General features: G+C 34.4%; 1 protein-coding gene and 1 long non-coding RNA gene across 11 annotated transcripts in view; one reads left to right on the forward strand and one right to left on the reverse strand.

Annotated features, from left to right (window-relative positions):
* Window positions 1-16,228, forward strand: part of MEIS2 (Meis homeobox 2) — a 230,196-nt gene that overhangs the window by 208,550 nt on the left and 5,418 nt on the right. For 6 of the 9 annotated variants that reach the window (XM_087921841.1, XM_026710491.2, XM_087921845.1 and 3 more), the window contains 2 exons: window positions 14,733-14,791; window positions 16,042-16,152. In XM_087921841.1, the coding sequence (XP_087777967.1) occupies window positions 14,733-14,791; window positions 16,042-16,152 (170 nt within the window). Of the gene's footprint in view, window positions 1-11,120; window positions 11,291-14,732; window positions 14,796-16,041; window positions 16,153-16,228 lie in introns of those variants that run through there. The other 3 variants (XM_087921840.1, XM_087921844.1, XM_087921847.1) reach the window with 2 other exon arrangements.
* LOC148128223 (uncharacterized) overlaps window positions 14,730-16,228 on the reverse strand; it is a 12,771-nt gene continuing 11,272 nt past the window's right edge. Inside the window, exon 3 of one of the 2 annotated variants that reach the window (XR_015741058.1) lies at window positions 14,730-16,217. This is a non-coding gene — a long non-coding RNA (uncharacterized LOC148128223). The other variant, XR_015741060.1, reaches the window with a different exon arrangement.

Raw genomic sequence — 16,228 nt, forward strand, 5'->3', positions numbered from 1 at the left:
CAGTTGTTAAATGAATCACTGCTATTGTTAAGTTAGTAACACGATTGTTAAGTGAATCTGACTTCCCCATTGACTTTGCTTGTCTGAAGTTTGCAAAATCTCATGATCCCAGGAAACTGCAAGCATCATACATATGAATCAGTTGCCAAGTGTCTGAATTTTGACCACGTGGCCATGAGGATGCGGCAATGGTCATAAAGTGTGAAAACTTGTCATAAAGCAAGTTACTAAATGAACTGTTGTAAATCAAGGATTACTTGTATTTGCTAAGTTTTACTTATAAAATTCAGTTTGTAATGCATTAAGCAAACAGTGCATAATTTCAGAAGAATAGTGTCTGTTGGCAAGCAAGGAAAATGTATTTTTTTAAAAAGACTATTTGGTATATATTGGCATAGTGAGAGCCAGTTTGGTGTAGGGATTAAGGCACCAGGCTAGAAATCAGCAGGCTGTGAGTTCAAGTTCTGCCTTAGCCATGAAAACTATCTGGGTGGACCTTGGATCAGTCAGTCACTCAGCCCAACTCACCTCACACAATTGCTATTGAGGGGGAAATAGGAGAAGAAAGATATGTTGGAAATGTTTACAGTACTGAGTTATTTGTAAAAATAAATAATAAATAACAATAGTTAGAACTCTGGAAATTCAGGGATGTGAGAGCTAGTGGTATATGGAATTTCAGGTTTGCTTATAAGAACATAGGGGAACAAACAAGGTCAAAGAACAACTCAGACACTAATTGAAGACTTTAAATATGCAGATAGTGTTACTGTCCCCAAAGCCCTTCCTACTCATTTTATACACTCAAAAAAGTTTCTCCAGTAAGCAAAGGAGGGCACTTTCCAAGTGTAAGAGATCCTTACAAATACCTCATATCATCTGTGACAGTTTGTTAAGGCTAGGACACACTTATCTCAGTTACACGTTAAATACCTGTGAACACTACAAGTTGTACTAAATTATCTTTGCATTTATCCCAGAACTATGATTATATTCTTTTTTGCCTTTTTAAAAGGAATGAATAGTATTTCAAAGGATGATATAGCCAATACCATATCTATAAGCTAATTCAGTACTTACTATAGCTGCACATTTTCTTTGTTCATCCAGTCGCTCATTTTAAGCTTTTCATTGCTGTTAATGCGGTCTTAAGGAAAATAAATAAGAAGAGTTTACATTTCTCAATCATTAAAAATGTTTCCTTAGTTTTAACAATATATAACGATTTTTCTCAGTGGCATTGTAAAACAAGAGAGTCAGATAAGGCTATTAAGTCCAATCTCTAAGAAAAAAAGAAAGAGATGCCTTAAAAAGGTACTGTTCTTTAAAATATGACTAAGAAATCAGATTTTTTTTTAAAAAAACTACCAAATCCCCTTTATATAATCCTTAATAAATCAGTATAGTGTCATTCCCTGATTGTGACTGTCAGTATGGCAAACATGTGGCTGAAAAATTGACACCATTGATCCTTAAGGTGTTTGCACTAGTTTAGGTACATTTGCTATATTGGCAGTTGTATTATTTATGTTGACTATGAATTTTAAAATCTCAAGGCTGTTCATAACAAATTTTCTAAAGTCCATAAAGTTGACAGACAGCTTGTGAAGGTGGGCGTATTTTGTGTATCTTAATCCTTTTGCTTTGGGATTTCAAGATTTTAATAGCTGTGAGAAAATATACAAGCATAGTGAAAATAGGACAGTGGATTAAAAAAAAAAATCCTGTTAGGAAAATGGAGCATAGTTTCTGAACTCAAGAGCCAGTAGTGTTACGTGGAGGTTGGTTGCTACAATAAGGCTTCTTTCATACAGGTGTGTTTATGCCTCAGGCTTGCTGGCCACAGTCCATTCCATTTACAGAAGCTGAATTAAACAATAACTATCACATTGCAAAAGGAAGGAGGTGGGTGGGAAAGGTGAGCGTCAGAGGAGATGCCTAAGAGCTTTGTTAGGGCCAAGAAAAACCCTGTTGCAGTTGTCAGAGCTTGTTGATGTTGCAGAGAAGGGCACTCTTTTTTTTTCTACTGGATTTTGTGGTTCTGCCTTAGGAAAGAAAGTAAAATAGAACGGAAGAACAAAGTCCTCCTCTATAAATCAGCGGCTGCTCCTTGCCAGATCAAAGGAGTGACATTTTTGCTCCTGGACTACTTGTCCACTTTAGGTGCTTGACAGACAGCTAACAGCTGGTCTGCTATACAACATAGGAGAATCAGGCTACATCTTCTTCAGAGTAGATGACAGACTAATCAGATATATCCATAGTATAGGACATGGTCACTTTGATTGGTCCAAATATATTTAGCAAATTATTTCAAAACATCCTTCTGCATTTGAGAAAGCTACTTTTAAACATAGTTACTATCAAACTAATGTATAACCTCATCAAATAATGTCATAATAATCAGAAAGCAAACTGACAGCTGTGCAAATGAATAGTCATTTCTATTTGTTCATATAAAACAGTCAGAATCCTAATGTGGTTGGGTGGAAAGTAAGCATAGCTGACAGTTGCTGATAAAGTTTATTTCAGTATATATTTTTGATGAATTACTGAAGTCTAATCAAATTCAATGAGGCTCATTTCCAAAAACTGCTTAGAAAGAGGGAAGCTTTGTCTCAGTTGGTGACCAGCAAAATGTCATTTAAGTGTAGCCTAAATGCTTCAAAAATTCATAAATTAAAAAACAAAACTAACAGTCTGCATTATGCACATAGCAGTTACTTAACTTCAAGACTTTTAGAAGCTGTATTTAGTGGCTGTATAAACTATATACATACAGACTTGGAATTTTAATATTGGCAATAAAATTTTCAAAGTAATTTGGTTTTTGCAATAAAACAGGTTTGGGATGAGGCAATATATTACACATATCTATTGGCTTAGCATTTTATGTTTAAGATAGGAACAGCTAATGAAGTCTGTATTTCCTGTGTTCGTCTCATATATCTATAAAAGATCTCTTACAGTATATCAAATAACTTCATATGAATAATCTTCTGGCATTAGAGAAATACAAGTGACATTACTCTGAAAATCATAACCAACTGAAATGTTTTGTCCCATGGCAATAGATGTAATTACATTCACAGATTATTAGCATTCAGAATTTTAGGGAAAAATTAAATTTAAACATGTATGGGTTAAAAACTTTGAAAGCTTGTAATACAAATCAGTGTGTTATTATTTTCTGTAGCAGCAATTCTTTATTACATTTTATATTAGGATATTTACTTACTTATTTCTGCTTATCTAGTCATTGTTGGGATTCACAGTAAGTTTATAATCATATCCATTATATTGTAAAATGGATACTATTCCATTTATAGCTGTCTAAGGCTCCATTCCTAAGCTTATTTTTCTGGGAGTAAAAGTGTTGAATACAGTATTTTGGGTTTTTGGGGGAGGGGACTAAGTAAACTTGCTCAGGATAGCTCTATTATATTTTAAGACAAATAAAATAAGCCATAATAGCAGATAGATGGATGGATGGATGGATGGATAGATAGATAGATAGATAGATAGATAGATAGATAGATACATAGATAGGTAGATATATAGATAGGCAGGCAGGCATTAGAATTAATTTTGTTTCACAGAATATTGATTTGAACAACACATATATTGTACTCACAAAAGATCTGGAAAATCAGGCTGCTATATCAATTTCTTGGAATTAAATAGTATTGAATGATGGTTTTAGTTCTAATATGCCCTGGATTGCACTGCACACCAGGAGTAGCTTTGTCTGCCTCCAGTGATTACTGCAATCAGAATACTATGGTTTGGCTCCATCTCATGGCTTTCTGGTATATATATTGGTAAAGGTCACTAACAACTTTTTGATCAGGTGTTATATGAAGTACTGATACAAGCTATGATGGGAAAGGCATATGAAACTGTAATACAAATACAGTTTGTTATTGCTTATTTAAATTCAAATGTGCATGTTTAAATACTTTACATGTTTAAGTACATTTTATACTTTCATGAATGTTCATTACTGGGTATGCCTTTCAAATATCTACCATACTATATGTTACTCCGAATGCAGTCAGATGTGACAAACATGCAAATGTTCAAATATTAATGATGCAATCTAAAATTCAGCTGAAAAACACTGGTGGTCCGGTTTCATTTTTTCTGCCTTTAACCAAGATCAGTTTTTCCATTCACTGATTTGACTTTGTTATATGAAAATAATTACAGTTTGTTTTCTTGAGATGTATGTACAAGATTTTAGTACAGTTTTTTAAATTGTTGCTAGTTTTTTTTAAACTATTAAATGCAAAACAGTATCTTACTCTGTGTGTATGAGAAGGAAAGATATTACCACAAAACTATCATAAATATGTTATAGTTTTGTGGTAATTTATTTTTCCCCCTTCCTTCCTTCCTTCCTTCCTTTCTTCCTTTCTTTCTTTCTTCCTTCCTTTCTTTCTTTTTCTTTCTCTCTCTCTCTCTCTCTCTCACACACACACACAGCGACCCAAAACAATATATACATAAAGTTTCTAATAACCACATTCTCAAGCAGAAACAAAATAATTGCAAAACCAGAACTAAATCACTAAATAAAAATCCTAGAAAAATGTTTGCAATGATTTAGCAATGCAAGATTCAATATTTGCAATGCAAGATTCAATAGAATATTCAATTCTGTATTATAAGTGATTATAGCAAACACTGTGGGAGACACTTGATAGTTACCAAAGTTGAACTTATCATATTATGGCATAGTAATGGCATTTTTAAAGTTATTTTTTGTTGCAGGTAGACATGAATCCAAGATGATCCGAATAAATACAATCAGTTTCACCACTGTCTACTCATAAGTAACAATACATATTGATAGAAGTAAAACTCAACTTCTATGTAATAATAGTGATGTGCTAGAGACTAAGATTTGGCAAAAATATTGTTAAAAGAGGAAAATGTATTATTGAACGGTCAAACCATCTGCAAACCAATTACAGAGGGGTGCTCTTTTTTGTTAGCTGAAGAGTGACTGCCTCAAAAAATGCATCTTCTATAAAAATTAAAGCTTACTGACAATGTGGAAGGCCAGTGGCGATGCTTTCAACGACAATTTCTATTGTACTCATGAGTAATTGACTACCATGAAGAAGAGGATGTACATAAAATAGCACTCTTCCTGAAATGGCCAGAGGAGATGCCTTTGGTGTGCAGAATACATGTATTCCTGATGAAGAAAGAAATAACTAAATCTGTATTGCTAAAATAAAGTAAGGTCTATCATGTGTTCCAAGGAAGAAAATATGAAAGATTTATCATCATATCAGGCTACAAAACAAAAGTGGGACAGTTACATTTGTAATAGGTCTGAAACTAGAAAATAAGTCTTATGACTGATATATTGAATCTTCCATGAATTATGAAGTTGTTTTCAGAATAAAAAATAAAGGAGTACAAGACTGTTTACTTAGTCAGATGAATTTGTCCTTAAAGCACTATTGAGATGATTCATTCACAATACTGGTGCTTTATCTTGAACACACCTCAGAAATCCATAGTGCATATCAGAAAGGTCTATGATTTTGAAATTCATACAGCCATCCATTGAGGTATGGCATGTGTCAACAAATTGGAGACCATTAAAGCAGATGAATTTCTTGAGAAGGCTCATTAAATAATCATATACTACTACCATATCTAGGTGCTTTCAGTTTCAGAATGTAAAGATCTACTTCTTCAAGATCAATGCATCCTCATACTTTATGAATTATATAATTTTATGTAATTCTCATAATTTAGGTCACTTACATGGAGGCCACAGGGATTAAGAAATCCAAGAGACATGCTACAGAGATCTCCTGAACTGTCTTACCATGACCAACACCAACTGTCTTACCTCCACCACCAAATAGATTATTCAGTCTATGGATTGTCAAACATTTCTCTGCTTCCCAGTGGAAACCTTCAGAGATGGGAAGTTTCTTCCTGACTGTATGGAAACAGGCAGGCAGTGACTTGTTTGTATTACATGATAGGCTTTGTTGTTTGTTTGATAATAGACCACTTTTAGAATTATCCAGAAGTAGCTCAACCATAGGATTTATTAACACAACTAACTATTCACTAAATACAACCTATCACAACTTCTGATAATAAATCATAGTCTATAATCTGCAGATGTTGAGATGGAATTGTAGAATCTAATATTCATCACTCCTGAAAAAGGCTACAGAGTCTGAAGGAGATCATTATCATCTTCTTATGAACTAAACTGTATATTCTTTGTTATGTGAGAAATCCCTAGCTAAGATATTTAGTGAATTCAAAGATACACACACAAACACAAATCTTGCCACAATGATACAGCCTTGCCTCTTTATCCAATCTCATTAGATGAAAGTGTCAGACTAAATGTCCAAAAATTTTAAGGATTCAAAGCAAAGTGATGCTACAAAGTTCACAATTTGAAATAGGATCAGTACAGATTTTTCTATATAAATTAAGAGGTTTTCTTCTAGTTCCCTCTGAAAACAAAAATATGCAACAGTCTAGAATTATCATCAGAAGGCTAAGAATAATCAGTATCAACTGAAGGTGACAAAATATACAGATGCCACTATATTAGTTCCACAGAGCAGACATAATCAAAAAGAAAAGCAGAGTAATTAAACAGTGTTGAATTTTGGAGGTTATATTATTATAGAAATAGAGAAGCATGTCAGGAAGTTCCTTTTTCTGTCAGATCACAGTTGAGCCTAAGCTGTAAATCTAAATCAATTCATCTCTTGTAACATTGTCTCTTCATAAATAGAAAATATACTTTGATCCATGAGTAATCATTATTAAGAACCTCTAACTTTGGAACACTAGTTTTAGGAATTAACTGTTTTATGTACTATTCTTTATTCAATATCCTTTTGGTCTCTCTAGTGTTAAATGACAAACCACTTTTAAACAGAGTAAAAAATGTGTTTCAGAATTAGTTACCCAAGTCATCAAAGACAATTTAAAATATATTTTGTTTTTCTCATATATTGCTCAAAATGATCTTGCCCAAAACATCAAAGTTAGTTTAAACCTGGTAAAATGGATATGTTTAGTGAAAAGGATGAAAGAAAAAAATTATGTTAACAGATTTTAAATAAGTATTTTATAATCAAGATCTGAGATATTTTAGGCAATAAAAGAATGTTCACTACTTGTTAAGGAAACCCAACTTATCCCATTCCCTTTGCCTGCCAGAAGCCAACTGGAAGGTTGCAAATGGTGATCACATAGCCCTGGGCACTGCAATTTTTTTTTTTTATCACATGATCATGCAGATGTTGTAAAGATCTGCATTTGTGAAGATTGTAAGCATGAGTACCTGTGGTACATCACTTCTTTTCAGTGCCATTGTAACTTCAATTGGTTGCTTAAATAAATGGTTATAGGCCAAGGACTATCAGTACCTCCTTGCCTTCTGAAACAAAAGGAAATAGATGATGTCCTTCTTCCATGCTACATACTTTGTATTTTGTTGGAAGACTGCTCTGAATTATCTCATTATAAGAATAAATATACTATGTCCTTCAATCTCTCTTTAGTTTGTAGTAATCTAGTCATCCTCAATGCTTTTTCAGAATCTTTTTAATTTCTGTGAATCATTCTTAAAGGATTACATCCTCTGAAGAGGGAATCTGACTAAAGCTGAATAAAGAATGATTATTTCTCATGATTTAGAAATTACACTTTGGTTGATGGAACCTAGTACTTTAATTTGCTTTTAAAAGAAACATATAATGGACTTGATTCACATTCAGTTTGCAATCCACTATTACTTCAGGACTTTTTCACAAGTACCATTATCAATCAGGTATCCACTGATATATACAGTGCTTTTTGATTTTATTTCTTGGATCTATTAAATTTCATTCTCTTTACTTTGGGCTCATTTTTCTGTTTTATTAAGATCGATTTAATATTTCTTTATTTCTGAGTATTAGCTATACCATCCAGTTTTTATTATCTGGAAATCTGATAAGCATTCCTTTATTTCTTTATCCAAATAGCAATAGTACGTAGACTTATATACCGCTTTATAGTGCCTTACAGCCCTCTCTAAGTAGTTTACAGCATTTCCCCCAACAATTTGGGTCCTCAATTTACTGAGGATGGAAGGCTGAGTCAACCTTGAGCCAGTAAGACCTGAACTGCCAAACAGCTAGCAGCTAGTGATCAACAGAAGTAGCCTGAAGTACTACATTGTAATCACTGCGCCACTGTGGCTCTTAATAAATTATGATTTTGAAGACTGAGGGGTCAAGGACCAAGTTTAGTAGCATCCCATTTGATATCTCTGTCCAGTTTTATGAGGAAACATTAATGATTTGTAGTGTAGTAAATATTCTGTTCTTTAATCACTTATTGATTAATTTTCCCCTTCTTTCTCATTAAAACTTACAATTTTATATGAACTTTTTGAAATCTCTGGAACTGCAATAGGCTTTGTTCTAGAAGAATGAAATAACAATTTAGTATTCTTGATGCTCCTTGCTTTGTTCTTAATTGGCTCCAGAAATCTCAAAAATGTGGATAGAAGATACAATGATTGAAGGAAATAGATTTATATTGATATTCTCAAACATTATCTTAAATTTAGTGTCAGTTTTTTTTTCCACTACTGCAGAGAGGTGAGGAATCCCAGTGTGATATTCTTTAGATCATCTGGTCATCTATGTAGTATTATGCTGAATTTTGTCCTTCCTACAAATTTTCTTGAAAATTGACACTTGTGCAATAGTTGCAATAATTTCATGGAAAGGTTGTGATAGTAAATGAAGATATCTATAATTTCAAAGACCACTGAGACCATGCAGTATATTCTGTATGGATTATAGATGTTGAATCATTGCTTATTATTACATTGCGAGTTACATTCAGGACTATTAGTTCATTTATATGAATATCTGCTTTAAATATGAAGAAACCCATTTGACAAATTGCAAGGTCTATATGTCAAAACAAGTGGTTTTACTATTTTCTTCATAATCCCTTCTTAAATTTAAAATAAAGAGTTTATAAGGAAAGCAAAGAAGGATTATAGATAGATTTACTTGATCAGGATTCTAGCATATACATGTATGTGTCTATAACTGCAGAATTATCAGATCCTATAATCTAACAATTTAATTCATTTCTTTGAAAGATGTTGTATTTCTTTCTAAAGTAAATGATTAGCACACAAATGTCTGAGATATTTTTTTGACCAGGCTATCATACCCTAAAGGCTAATATATTTTAAACTTGTAAGTTAACCCTTTCCTTTAGTTGGAACCAGGTTTTGGCACCTTTATAAATTTCATTGAAGTATCAGTTTTCTTTGTCTTAACTGGCTTGTTGATCACCCAGTTGCATTCATAAAGGATAATGTTTTTAAATAATTCAGAAACTTTAATTCATTCCTATCTGCATTAGGATTTGAAACACAAGGCTACCTTCTGACACTGTCATTCAAAAAGGCCTTTAACATAGTATAACCAGCTAGAACAGAAGAAAGACGTATTATGACCCATGTTTTGAACATGTTCTTTGTCACTTCATGGTTTCATAGTCTTCGCCATTTTGTTGGCTGATACATAAAAGCTCTTATTTTAAAAAAAAGAAATATCCCCAGTTTGGCCTGCTATGGGATCATTTTCCATAAAATTTTGTACTCTCCCTTTCAGATGACATTCACCCTGGTCCTCACTCAGGGGTGAAGAATGGTTTGCCCAAATTTAAGAACCACTGACCTAGGGCTTCTATTGTTTCCTCACAAAATATCTGTAGAATCAATTAACAGCTCACAGAGAGATACATCTTGTGCTAGATTTCTAAGCTTATAGACAAATAACTTGATACATTCAAGTATATGCAGATTTTATGTATGTTAGGTACACATGCATTAACTAGATTCAGAAACTTTCCCTTAATTTTCATTTCACCATGACCTGTTCCGTTTGTTAATATTAAAGTGAGAATAGGCTTATTAATTGTAAATGTTCATAAAAGCCAGCTCTGTATCTCTTTGGTGAAAGGATTATGAATTGCCTCAGTGTTCTGTATTGTGTAAATGCCCTTTTTTAAAAGGGGAGGGGGGAGAAACTTGGGAGGTTGCCTTCTTTTTAAATTAATGTATACACTCTGACCAGTTTCTAAAGATATGACCTCCGTGTAACCTCCTTTAACCTTCCCCTTAATTATTTGTTTGAAGACAGAGTAGTGTTCTCTTACTGAGAATGAAGAACCATAATGCATTGCAGTTCTGTGAGTAAGAGAGAGTTGCAAGGAAGTGGAGGGGGACATAAACAAGAGGACCACCAGATATAAATTAAAAAAATGGTTGGAAATGAAATAAAAACTGAAAAAACAATTTAATTTACCTTATGAATTACTTATGAATGAAAGTTGAAGAAGCAAAGATTGGCAAGGCTCTAAAGTAGAGGAGAGTCTGTTGTGTGTTACCAGTCCCAGTACAGTATGCTCTTCTTTAGTTCTGTAAACCTTGCCATCTGTATACATCATTAAAAGCTCATTGAAAAGAAAACAGTCTTATCAGGCTTTTCTGCTAATCTCTTGGCATTAAGTTCAGCTGATAAAAGGCATGCTGGATGCAGAAGCTCAGGTCAATTTCAATTTGGTCAGTGTGGCAACTTATTGGAAAGGAGCTAAGGAAAATAGTAGCAAAGGTTTTTGTCTTGAAGCAATATAGAAATATGGAAGTCAGAATATTTTGTTTAACTAGATTGGCAGAATTATTCTCTATAAAAATGAACTATAAAAGCAGACTTTATTCATGGAAAATTGCCTTTGACTAATTATAATATTTTTCCCACAATTGAGGTAGAGGATGTTTACCTTTTCCATATCATGTCCCAGCTGTCATATACAAACACATAGAAGAGGTAGAGTTGTCTGGAAGTTGAATCATGGCAACTACTTATACAAGTAGCTTCTTCAGTCTTAGACAAGCAGCAAAATGTTTTGAACCAAAAAGAAAGAAGTCCAGTTGCCATGACTCAACTTCCAGGCAGGGCTACCTGATGACTGAAAATCTTCTTCAACCAAGAGGTAGAGTTGTATGCACTGCCCTGACTCAGTTTTTCTGTTCATATTCCTTCTAGATTGAACAACAAGGCTGAAGGGGAATTCTGCTTCCATAAACTTGAATATGGGTATAACTTTTAATTGTGATTGGAAATCTTAAGGTATACCCAGACTTAAAGCTGATCCTGTTCTGTGCTCCTTCCAGCTTGTCTATAAACCACCCTAAGAAAATCCTGTCCTGACTGAGACACTTTGGCAACAACTTCCAAGGTATTCAGTCCAGTCAGCAGGTTACCACATCAGGCTTCCATAGATAGTTCTCCTTTCTATTTCAGGAAAGCAATTGCCCTCATTTTCCCTTCCATGGGTAGAGATAGATGGACAGATTATTTTACATGCGTGTTTGTGTATCTACATATATAATATGTAGATATATGCATACATACCTATAAAAAGTTAAATAGAATTTATATATACAAAGATAAAAAACCAAAATATCCAACAACAACAACATTGCTACTGCCCTTTTCCTTTCTATTATCTTTTAGGGCAACTGTACACCAACAGTGTTATAATAGCACAATGGTTAAAACCCTTGCCTGGCAAATAAAAGTGTTTTGGTTCATACCCGAGCAGAAATATGTGGAATTAGCCTTTTTTTTTCTTTCCTGGGTTTATTTATTACATGCTTTTTAAAAAGAAATAAGTCCAGCAGTGTATCATTTCAAATTCTTTTTTAATAATTCAAGATAGAAATTTATCACCCTCAATTCCTAAAGAGCCCGAATAATCTAGGAGCTATATGGGAGTGGTATGAAATGCTTTTACTTCTGTTACGTAGAAAATTGATGAAAACATGTACCACTAGATATTTAAAAAAAAAAGAGAGAGAGAGAGAGAGAGAGAGAGAGAGAACAAATAGGAAGCTTGAGGACCAATAACATAAAAAAAGCTGGGTTTCAAACTAGGAACCTCCTACTTAGAAAACAAATGTAATAGCCATTTGGACTGTTACAGCAATTTTAAAGGTAGATCTGAAAGATGTTGGAGACTATAATGAGCACTGACTAATTTGAAGAGCATCCTTGCCTCAGTGAAGTAGCTAATGAATTCCAAGTGTTAGCTTGTAAGAAATTGAAGTACTTTATCCCAAATGGACAGGAACACTCAAGGTGATATAGTATGAAAAAGTATACTTCAGAAGTAGAGCAGAAAAAAAGGGCCCTGAGGTCCCTTTGATGATAAATGTGGGATTAATAGAGGGCAGCTTCTCTCTAGAAATGTGTGCTGACTCATTCTGACAATAGGGCAGATGTGCAGTTAGATAAATCCTTGCTTTATCAATGCTCCTAATTATCTAATAGTTCTGTTTTCATTCAAGTAAGATAGAAACCCTCTTCAAGCCTTGCTGCAGAAAGTTTGGAATTGAAGCAGTCCTGTTTCACTTGGAGACCTTGAGAGTAGGGCCAGTGAAGACCCTTTAATATTGTAGATTAATATATTTTGGAATATAATAAATGGTTGTATTTATGGGAGTGTGTATATTAATATTTAATATGTGCTACATATATTTCAGGAAAGTGGATTTGAAATTGTGGAAGAAATGTGGTATTTGCAGTCCAAGTCCTTAATGTTAAAGAAAACTGATTTGATAAATGAGTTTATCTGTATTAAATGCTGGCCTTATTTAAAGCTTGTTGAACATTTCTGTAAACTTGTGTGTGGTATGCGCTAATTCTTACCCAAGTTCTGTTAGACAATGGACCTGTTTAGTATTCACCAGTGGGTTACACAGACCCTAAAGTTCATGCTTATTTGCATTTCTAATACTGGATGAAGCTTAAAATACTAACTTCCATTACACAGAGTGAGGTGAATGCCTCAGACAGCTGATTCTCAGTATCTTGAAGGGTAGGATTTTACTGCCAGAGGATACAGGGCTATATGAAACAATCCTAACGTCTTGGGTGCAGTTTTTTCTAAGGACCACATAATTATAACAATGTAACATAACACAGAGGAACTATATGTTATAATCATATTAATTATGTTTAGTGTTGTTTAATAAAAAAATATTTTGGGACTTGGATTCATTATCTTTTTACCTTAAGCAATGCTAGGGATGTTTGGGTTTTTTTGGTCCATTTGAGTCAGTGTTGACTAGCCCCTGCAATTTTCTTGGCAAGGTGTTTGGAAGTAGTTACCATCGTCTTTTTCTTTGGGCTGAGACAGAGTAGCTGGCCCAAGGTTTTTCTTTCGTCTTTGTATCTAAGGTGAGACTAGAACTCACAGTTTTAAAGTTTCTAGCCTGGTGTTTTAACCACTGTACAAAATTGGCTCTCAGGCCAATTTAAAACTCTGTCTCACTTTCGTATTTATAAAATGGTGATATTGGAAAATACAATATATTAGGCATATGGCATATCCTCCAGAATGGCATCTCTTGTGGAATACAAGATGTAGCTGTCAGATCAGGGCTGCCAAACCCTGGAGATGCCATCTTATGGTCATCCTGAGTTTTGCAGTCCAGATCTGGTAGTGAAGGAAAACATCTTAAACCCAAAAAATGTACAAATGGATATGGGATGAAGAAGCTAAGAAATTATTTGTTTAGTTATTTAGTTTTTACTTACTTGTAGAATGTATTTTATAAGTGTCAAAATAAACTGGCAGTACTGGGGCCTGTGTTCATTGTCTTGAAGAGAAAAACTTGTTGAACATCATTATTAAAGTGCTGTAAAGGCAAAGAAAATGCATAAAAACAATAGAAAGTAAAATAAATATAAATTGCAAATAATGCATTAAGCAACCTACTCAATTTATTTTTGGAAGTGAAGAATAATTGTCTCAGGGTTAACTTAAACCAAGATTAACTGATGTGGGTTGTTATGCATTAACTTAATGGGGAAATATGCAAGCATTTATTTTTGAATTATCCCCAAAATTAAATCCAGGCTTCCCTTCCTAAATAATGGGTTTGCCTGATGTTCAGATGACTTCAGTGCTGCTTTAGTTATGGTACCTGATTGGAGAAGAAGTTATTTCAAGACTAATATTAAACATATGTACCTGCAACTCCCTCTTTCTGTCAAGTTGAAAGGTGCTCGAGTTTATGGTTGGGAGGTGCCCTATGCTCTCTGTCCCGGGTGCCCCACTCTTGCTGGAAAGGTTGCCCCCAGCTGGCACTGACCTCCAAATGACCCTTGACTTTACGGGCTGAAACTGCAGGAGTGGCAGAAGAGCTGGGGTTCTGCCTGCCCTTACCGCTGCCTGCACTGGTGATAAAACTTCAGACAGCCTAATTGATGGCTTTGCTGACCTAACAATACCTTGTGAAAGCACAGAATAGTAAAGTCTGGTCCTCATTTATGGACAGCTGCAAAGGTGGCTGAATTGCTAGGGCTGAAAAATAAATATGTCTTCTGCAGCCTTGACCAGATTTCTGGCTGATTGAATAATTTTGCATTTAGAAATAGTGGCTGAAGTCAAGTACTCTATTGCACCCTTTAAAAATAATATATGCTTCAAAAATCTCCTGGCAAGTTATGTGATAGTCTTTTCTCAGAGTTTTATTTTGGGGGGTTTCTCTGCACTGCTGTTCTTCAGCTTTTTAACAGGTTCTAATGATTTAAAAAATATATAAACACTAAGTGAACAAATAGACTTCTATACTTTGTGTTTTGTTTCAGGTTTATTAATGCCAGAAGAAGAATAGTACAGCCTATGATTGACCAGTCAAATCGAGCAGGCAAGTTTCAAATGGTATCTGTATTCAAGTCCCACAGGCACAAATTCTCATCAAGTTATTCTTTGGGAGTCCCTTCACCTGGTAAATAAATGCTTCAATAGGCATTCTGGGAGATTTTTTTTTTTCCTTGTGTCCCCAGAATTCTGCTATAGGAAGCAACTTCGCTAATTGGTGCTAATTGGAGATTTCCCACCCTGACTCTACTGAAACGGCTTTTTATTTTCTCTCTGAATCAGTAATTGGGTACAAGTACTAGTGCCACAAGCAGTTTGTTTGACTGGGAGCACTTGAATTGCTCGTTGCTTTTTTTACATCCAATCAGCAGGACAATCTCATTTTCTTGCTACCCATAACTCCTCAGTGCATGCATCACTCTCCCTGCTGTAAGGCTAGCTGTAAAACTCATTGTATCCATTCATTTGCTTTGACTATTCACAATATGCTACTAATTAACACCAGGCATGCTACAATAGTGGCAAAAATAAATTTTATTTCCTTTGGTTACCAGTGCACCAGATATTTTACCAAGAAATTTTTGGCAGCATATTTTCCCACAGCAGTGATTATATAAGTTTAAAACTATAAGGATCTTTCAGTTTCTGAGAGTTGTCATTTCTACAATTAAGTTATTGGATAAAACAGTTCTCCATGTGGTAATAACTAGGATGCAACTTGGTGGGATTTGCCTGCTGCTTCACTTTAAGGGTCTGGAGAGGTTATTAATCCAATGGGAAAACCCTTTATGAGTAGCACTAGCAGTTAATTTCTTTTCCATAACTAGGTGGTAGAATAAAAATAAAAGTAATTAACTCTGATTTTAAGAAAGCAGAAAGAAAGCATCTTCAATATATTTTTGTGGGTGCAAAAGACACAGAGAATGATATAAGTATCAAACTTATGTTAAAAATGTAATAACTTTATATTACTGTACAAAACACCATATTGAGATACAAATCAAACTGAAAATCCCCAACAAAAGCAGTGTAATATATTGTCTTGCAATAAAAGTGAAAAAAATATTCCAAAAATTTAGATGTTGTGATATTATTGTTGTTGTTGTGATCCAACACAATATGCACACTCTTTTAATTCTAATCATACAGTCAGTGAAGAATAGTGCAAGTGTTGTTTGTGAGCATGATAGGTAGCATGTTATATATAGTGTTTCAGTACTGAGACTGGAACAATTGCTGATTGTTTGGTATGTCTTTTCTTCTTTTTCCTCTGTGTCCACGTTTGACTACAATCAGGTTTTCTTCTTGATCCTTCAGTGAGCCAAGGAGCAGCATATAGTCCAGAAGGTCAACCCATGGGAAGCTTTGTATTGGATGGTCAGCAACATATGGGAATCCGGCCTGCAGGTAGGACTCCACGCACTTTCCTGGATCTCTAAGCATCCCTATGATCTCTTCACTTCCTTTAGGACCTTGACAACAT

This window comes from Pseudonaja textilis, chromosome 1 (assembly GCF_049901715.1).
Source record: "Pseudonaja textilis isolate UNSWEBS1 chromosome 1, rPseTex1.2, whole genome shotgun sequence".
In the NCBI taxonomy this organism is placed as follows: Eukaryota; Metazoa; Chordata; class Lepidosauria; order Squamata; family Elapidae; genus Pseudonaja; species Pseudonaja textilis.